Source organism: Ursus americanus, chromosome 2, assembly GCF_024610735.1.
Source record: "Ursus americanus isolate L20-20 chromosome 2, mUrsAme1.1.p, whole genome shotgun sequence".
Classification (NCBI taxonomy): Eukaryota; Metazoa; Chordata; class Mammalia; order Carnivora; family Ursidae; genus Ursus; species Ursus americanus.
Genome location: NC_142128.1, coordinates 26,635,708 through 26,643,506, shown reverse-complemented (window position 1 = coordinate 26,643,506; position 7,799 = coordinate 26,635,708). Strand labels below are relative to the sequence as shown.

The window sequence follows — 7,799 nt, the reverse complement described above, 5'->3', positions numbered from 1 at the left end:
GGACAGGGCGTTTCGGTTACTTATGAAACGATGAGCTCCTTCTCCATAAAGGGTCTAGTTTTCACAGAACCTTGCTTACATTAGAGGTCTTGCAAAGGAAAGATGTAAACCCTCTCCTAAGCAGTGGAATTCATCAGCAATTTAGGAACTAGAGAAACTACTAGATAACCCCAAAATGAATTACTTCCGCGTCTTTTCTCTGCAAGATTTCAAAATGCATTTAAGTGCTTTGATTTTCATTAATCAATACGAACAAAACCACGCCAAGTGTTGACCTGGTCAGAGATGTTTTGGGAAAACTTACTATAGCTTTTACCTTTCAAACTTTTTTATAATCACCTATATTATGCCTATATATATTTACTTTAAATGAATTCCTTAAATAACTACCCAGATTCTTAAGAGTTCAGGGTAAGGCATAAAGAAATGAGAGAATACAGCTACAGAACTCATGCAGCCCTAAGAAAAGCCAGTGGGGACAGGAGCACTGTGAATTTCATGGAAGGGTGTGAAATTTACCATGGATGGGAGTGGGGGTATCTGGGGGTGGGGGAATCTGGATGGGGGGGAAATACTGGGGAGGAGAGAGAAAGCCTTTGCAAAGGAAGGGGAATCTTCAATAAAGTGCCACTTTGGGGGGAAAGTAAGTTTCTTGTAGGTAAGATGCAGCCAGTCGATATAGAGATCCCATTTGGGGAGATTTTAAAGCTATGAAGTTTGAGAAGCAGGCCCTCACCTCCGTCTTCAAAGGAAAATTAAAAGGTCCCAATCAGCAGCCACATAGTGAATATATTAAGCACTGAGTACAAAATCTCGGTATAGACACAGGAGTATCTCCTTCCAAAGAAGCCACAGAATTCTTATGCTTTAAAAATGACATTTCTACTTTGGGAAATCAGTCTCTACTACAAAATGCTTCTGGTTCACCCAAGTTTCCTGTATACAACTTAAGACTTCAACACCAACTTGTGAAATTGAGGAAGGTAAAAAAAAAAATTGAAGCAATACAGGTTCCCCTCTCCCCAGCTCAAGGAGTGTGCTCCCAGACCTATTTGCAACTTAAGAGTCCGGGAGCACTGGTACAAGGTCTTTCTGTAAACTTCCAATTGGTTTTATTTAAAAACACTTACCCTTAGTGCTCTTTTGAGCTTTGTTTTTGTACTACCAAAACAGGATGTGATCCTTTGAAAGGTGCCCAATGACAACACAGTTAACATAAATCCTCTTATAATGATCTAGCAACAACAAAATGCAATCTGATTTCCAGATATTTAAAACAAGCCAGACATTTTAATTCTATTTTCCTTCAGAGCTTTCACGCCCCAGGGGAATACACCTGTCAATAATGTCCTGTGGTTTTGTTTTTAAATACTGACAAACTTGAGTTTAATAAATTACACAATACTAGAACTTACCCAAAGAAGTAAAATTCTCACTGCTGCTCGAAAACATTATAGTAATTTGAGGATTTAAAAAAATAAAATTACTTTGAGGGGTGCCTGGCTGGCTCAAGTCAGTAGAACATGTGACTCTTGATCTCAGGGTTGTGGTTTAAGTCCCACATTGGGGGTAAAGATTACTTAAAAATTCTTTAAAAAAAAAAAAAAACACGTTGAGAACTAAGCTTTAAAAAAAATTTTGGAGGTATTAATACTTAAAAACAAACTCTACCCATATTCCAAAAGTAAGTTTTCTGGAACCTACTTTGACCAATAAATTCAGAGCTTAAATGCTACGTCTTTTAAGACTTTATTTTCTGAAAAACGTATTTCATACAATCTTTGCTGTGTTAATGCAAATATGCACAAAGTAGGCATGTATTTTTGTTTTCCAAAAGATGCATTATGAACATTTTCAGGAAGCTGGTGTGATTTATTCAACTTTTAATCTTAAATACAATCACAAAATTATATCCATCAGGAGGCATTACAACCTTTTGTACAGAGAAGCCACTTTATTTATACAATGTTACTAGGACAAGGAAGATTCAGTTCAACTCAATTTGCTCTTATAATAAGGGTAAATTAACAAGTGAAGTATGATGCTGCCACTGACATTACAGGTGGAAATATAAGAGAAATTCAAACCAGAAAAATAACTGACACAGGAACTTTAAACAGGAGCTGAAACTTGGACTGTCAGGAAAAGAAAAAAATCAGCCTGTTTTGAAAGAAAAACGTTCTACAAGCCTGCATTTCAGAACAACATGCAATTCCTTGAGTTTACCATCTTCAAAAATCAAACTAATTGTATGACAGTTTTACATTAGCACAACAAACAGCTTTTCCCTAGTAAGACCAATTTCCATAAAAAGCAAGGGACTCTAAGGGGCTCCTGTTGTACAACTAACCCTTGAACCTGTAAAGCTTCTCAGAGTCCATTTGCCCTTTTGTAAATAAGGGATGGTGACACTGTTACCCAGGCCTAAAAAGCAGGAAAAGTGCAACAAATCCTTAGGGGTTCATAATGCAGTGGATTTCCCCTTCTGCAATGTTTGGAAAAATTTGTAACACTAAGCTAGTTTTCCCCATCGGAGGAATGTTTCTAATACAATCCATGTATTCAAAACAAAATCGACCTCCTTTAAGTGACCCTTACTATCGCCTACCTCTTTGATTTAAGGGGGGGAAAAGTCCTAGCTCTCAATTACATTTTACAAGCCCAAGAGAATATAAGGTCACTGGTTTTCACATTCATCTAATTTTGTCTAAAACAAAGGTACGTGTGCTAACAGTAAAGCATTCACTGATTTTTGATGTATATGAATAGGACTAACAGGCTAATTGTAGGTGCTTCCTTTAATATGAAAAGAATTAGGAGAAAAGAAGAACCAGCTCCTTTGATTTTAGTACTGCCAAAACAAGTAAGCCCCCAAAGTAATTACAAGTATGTGGAGGATAATAGGCCAGGAAGACTTTTCAATTTAAAGTACTGCCTATAATACCCCAGATTTAAAAGGACCTAAGATTGCACATCAGCTCTAATATTTGGCTGTACTTGCATTGCCCTGCTCGGCATTTTTTAATGGCTCTTTCCTTAAATTTCACACATCAGAACAACCACAAACAAAAACAATGCAGATAACACCAAACATAGACAATATTAAAAAAAACTACATACTAAGCTTAGGTAATAGTGGCAAGTGTTAAGGGCAGAAGTGATGGAAGTTTTTCTTTGTATTACAAACCCTCACCCGAACCTGGGGTTTGGGCTCTAAAAAAAAAAAACAATTTAGGGAAGCGGATCAAGAGCTTGATTATCAGTTCACACACAGAAATCTCACATAGCTCAAAAACAACTCACAAGTTGTGGACACAAGCAGACACAAAAGAATGTTAATGATCACCTAGCAAACTATGTGAAGAACTCATGACCAGGAAGAATGAGATCCTGCAAGACACACCAAAGAAAAACTAGAAGAGAAATACACACAGCTCCATAAACCAACGAAGCCTCCACAGCTTTGTAGAGATACCAACTACAATTCAGGCAATTTCAGAAAATCAAAGACAACAAAACACTTAAGATAAACTTCAACTTCCAAGGGTACTCTGAATTGAAGAAGAGGTTGTAGGTTATTCTATACCCCCTGAATCTTAGAAAGAGAGAAAGGAAAAGAGAAGAGCAGATCCCTGGTTTTCCACAGGTATTTTGTAGCATCAAAAATGTATGACTTCATAACGAGTGCACTCTAAACTTTATTTTACAAGATAATCCCCCAAACAGAGCCCTGTCTTCTCCATCTGCTCTATCACCAGGGCCATTAACCAGTGATGAAATCTGCAGAGTTTGCTTAGAACAGTTCAAAAAGCCAAGGCTACGTGGCAGAATGACTTCCCACAGGAAGCCAAACTGCACAGACTGGGGTCTGTCCAGAGTGCAGTAAAGAGCAAGCTTTGAAGTCCTCAGTTATTCACATCTGCCCCACAACCAAATGTGTATGTGCCACATTGTTCTCTGAGGGACCAGTTTAAACTAAAAGCGATGGATAATTTACCAGAGGCACAGGTTTCTGATATAAAGCTGTTTTGTTTTTGCTTGGATAAGGTGCCAGGTACCTCTGAAGCCTGAAGTTCACCTCTGGAGCCTGAAGTTCACAGGCAGTAAAATTCACCTATTTCATTTATCTTCTTTACCAAAGAAAAAGCAATTTCTGGATACTACCTGTAGGGACAAACTAGTGTGAACTTGTTTTATCCTTGTGATAAAAGTTTTTTCCTCGTGACAATAAAGAATGCTGCTGAAAAGACTTTACTTTTGAGAGAGCAGAGGTAATCGAGTGATGAATGCAGTAAGTAGCTCCCACACAGCCTCTAGGAGATAAAGCAGCGTGCACAACACAATATGGCATTATTATTCCAGATAGGTTGTTTTGATTGTGAAAATAAGGTTCAAATGAATGCAGAAAATAAAATCTGATGCACTAGGTTCCTTAACTCGCTATTAGACACATGGGTATTTGAAAATACCACCTTTCTTGCAATACTTGCCTAGGTATTAGAAAAGCACTGAGATGCACTCTCTCATGGGTGTGTGATTATAGACTGATGTGGCAATCAGAATACAGAAAAGGCCAGAGCTATGTGGAATTTTTCCTTAATACCCTTCAAGTTTGTCTGTGAAGACTGGCAACCAGAAATGATCACAGTCCTAACCTCTAAAATGCAGGAAAAATGTACTCAATCAAGATTTTGTGTTCTACTTTGTGTTGATACGTGATTTTACGAATCCTATTCTAGTCTGGATTTTTATTTTGGATCAACAATTCAGCTTACAGTACTGAAGTGCAATACTAAATTTAAGGAAACCTTGATCATGAATTCACAGCAAACTATTAAAATTGTGCAAAAAGTAAAGTACTTCACAGACTAATAACTGAACTTAAGAAAAGATGATGGTGGTTCTCATTTTTGCTGTTTCGCGTCCATGTCCTAAAATGCCAGGTAAACTAAAGCACTTTTAATTTACGAAACGTAAATTAAAAGTATCAAATGAGAAAACTGAATTAAAAAACATTTCGCTCTACCTCCACCAGAACATCACTTTATTGTTAATCTGTCATCAACAACGTAAAACTCTAGTAGGTTCTCTATCCTGGTTTTTAAAAAGGTAAAAGATTACATTGGATTAGCTACTTTCTATGAAAGAAACTACAGCAATTGCAGAAGAGGGAAAATTTGAATGACCTCCCAAAAATGCACACTATAAGCAAAGGGGAGTGTACATTAAATCAAGTGTCTGTTAGATTCATTACTTTTGAATGCACAGTGACAATTCTGGAAACTGTACATGATAGAATCACAGAAATGACTTAAATAACCAGAATTATATTTTGTGTGTGATCATCAGACCTTTAAACAATCCTTGAATTTTCCATGTTATCAGTCGTTTTGGAGAAATTTCTGTTTATCACTCCAAATGCAGTTGTTAACAACATCAAGATGGAAGCATATGAAATATAAGGATTGAAATAAAAGTAAATTAGAAGGATGGCTAATCTACTAGACCAGGTAAAGGGGGAATGGGTAGATGGTGGGGGATTGGGAAGGAGGACGATGGGTAGTTTTTTTTCCCTTCATTTCAGAAGTAAGTTCTTCCAATGTAGTGTATCTGTTACATAGCTCTCCATTTCCAGTCCATTTCTGAAATTCTTAGCGCATAGCCTTTTTGTACCTACTGGTCAACCCAACCAGTACTGTTGCCAAGCAACAAGTGTTACACGAGAATCTGAATGCATCAAATCTTCCTTGGCTGTGATTTCTTCGCGGCCCCAATTTTCTCTGTTTCTGAGCGGGGTTTGTTTTTTCCTGGATTGTACACACAGGGTCAGGTGGAATGGAGTTCCAAATCACTCTGTGCTCCGCGGCATCCCGATTTCTTTCTGCAGCTAACCTCCTGACACGTTTGCAGCTGTTCTGTGGCAGAAAGACAATCTCCATGTTCAGGCGGTGAGCTTTCTTTCTTTCACCCTTGACCCTGGGGTTGCAGGCCATGGTGTTGGGCGTATCCCTGAGTGCAGCTGTCCTGCAGGATTCACTTCCTAGCGCACCGAGATTTCCTAGGGTTCCTCAGAGTATGCCCCCAGTTGCATCACCACCGACTGTGGTGTGGCTTTGGATGCCTGAGGCTGAGTTGATTCTGGTGGATGTCTGACCTCACTTAACCAGACTCATCTACTGTCTCACCATTCATACCCAGGCTGTCCAACCTTCATACAGCTGAGCCAAGTTATCTAGATTAGTTGCTTCCTTAATGACATAGTCAACCTGTAAAAGTAGGCAGGAAAGTAGTTTAAATCATCTAGACCTTTAAAGGACATATATGAGTTCTAGGAGTTAAGTTTCTAATCACCTGGATTAATCATCCAAAGGATGTGTAGTTGCTATGGTGGAAAGGTTGAACAACTCGAGCTTCCCTCATAATTCCACAGCTTACAAAATGTGTGTCTTGGGAAAGTCACAACCCCTTTGAGCCTTGTAAATCCTTAGATGAAGACAGAGCCCCCACTCACCCCACAGGTATTCTTGGGGTTAAACACATGAAGTCACACTAAGTAAATGTGTAAGCAGTGTAAAAAAAAAGTGCATAGCAGATTCTGAAACATAATTGGATGCTCAACAAATGTCTATTGATTCTGACTCAGATAAATTTTCTTCAATGGTAAGAAATATAATCATCTCTATATTCAGAGAATCCAGAGGGCCCAACTGTATGTTAAATGCTCAGTATATGGCTGCTGAATGACAACTTACACCAAAAGCTGTGCACCAAGAACGCTATACTTACCCCACTCCTGTGAGCCCCGTTAACCCTCTTTCACGTAAAATTTAATAATACAAAAAAAAGCACCATAGCCAAGCATCCTTCAAACAAATGGACACAGAGCTAGAGACAGACAGTCATGGAGTGCCTGTGTGGCTCAGTCGGTTAAGCGTGGGCTCAGGTCATGATCCCATCGCCCTGGACGGAGCCCAGCGTCCTGCTCAGCAGGGAGTCTGCTTCTCCCTCTCCCTTTGCCCCTCCCCCGGATAATGTGGGCTCTTGCTCTCTCAAATAAATAAAATCTTAAAAACAAAACAAAACAAAAAAAAAAAAAAACCCTGCTCTGAAAGTACACAAGCCATTAACCGACCAGAAAGCTTCTGAAGCAAAGATACCCCTGACTCATTATTACCCATGTTTTGTTTTGTGGATTTTTTCCCCCCCAAACTTGACAATTTCTAAGGAAATAATTCTTGACTAAGAAGAGTTTAATTTCAGGTCCTACACAACTATGTAACAGCATTTAAAATATAAAAAAAGACCTTCTCTTGCTGATGTTAAAACTGAATTGTGGTTGTCAAAACATTAGGAAACAGGATATTCATAGTCTCAAATTTTTACCCCACAGAAGAAAAGGTACATTTGTAAAGGAGAATTCAGGAGAATACTACCCTTGACCAAATGACCTAACTTAACACAAAAGATGGCACGTACAAAAACACATCACTGACAAAGTATCCCTGCCAAAAATGTTGATTCTGAATCTGATTATGAGGAAAATATCAGACAAATACACAGTGAGGCACATTCTACAAAATGACTGGTCTGAACACATCAAAAAGGCCAATATCATAAAAGGAAAAAAATGAAAATGCTCAGGAACTGTTCTAGACATTTAAGGCAACTAAAAGTAGAACAAGTATATACAAAATGAAAGATAAGCCTTGACTAGCTCTTGTGGGGAGGGAGAGGCAGGGGGTTGGAAGGGCTAAGCAATAAAAGCCATTTTAGGATAACTGGAGAAATCTGAGTATGGA

At 38.5% G+C, this 7,799-nt stretch overlaps 1 protein-coding gene across 3 annotated transcripts in view; it reads right to left on the bottom strand.

Moving 5' to 3' along the window:
* Nucleotides 1-1,730: 1,730 nt before the first annotated feature.
* Nucleotides 1,731-7,799, bottom strand: part of SMG1 (SMG1 nonsense mediated mRNA decay associated PI3K related kinase) — a 98,565-nt gene continuing 92,496 nt past the window's right edge. For all 3 annotated transcript variants that reach the window (XM_045776091.2, XM_045776088.2, XM_045776089.2), the window contains one exon: nt 1,731-6,266. In XM_045776091.2, coding sequence (XP_045632047.2) covers nt 6,189-6,266 — 78 coding nt within the window. In that variant the 3' untranslated portion in view covers nt 1,731-6,188. The remainder of the gene's footprint in view (nt 6,267-7,799) is intronic.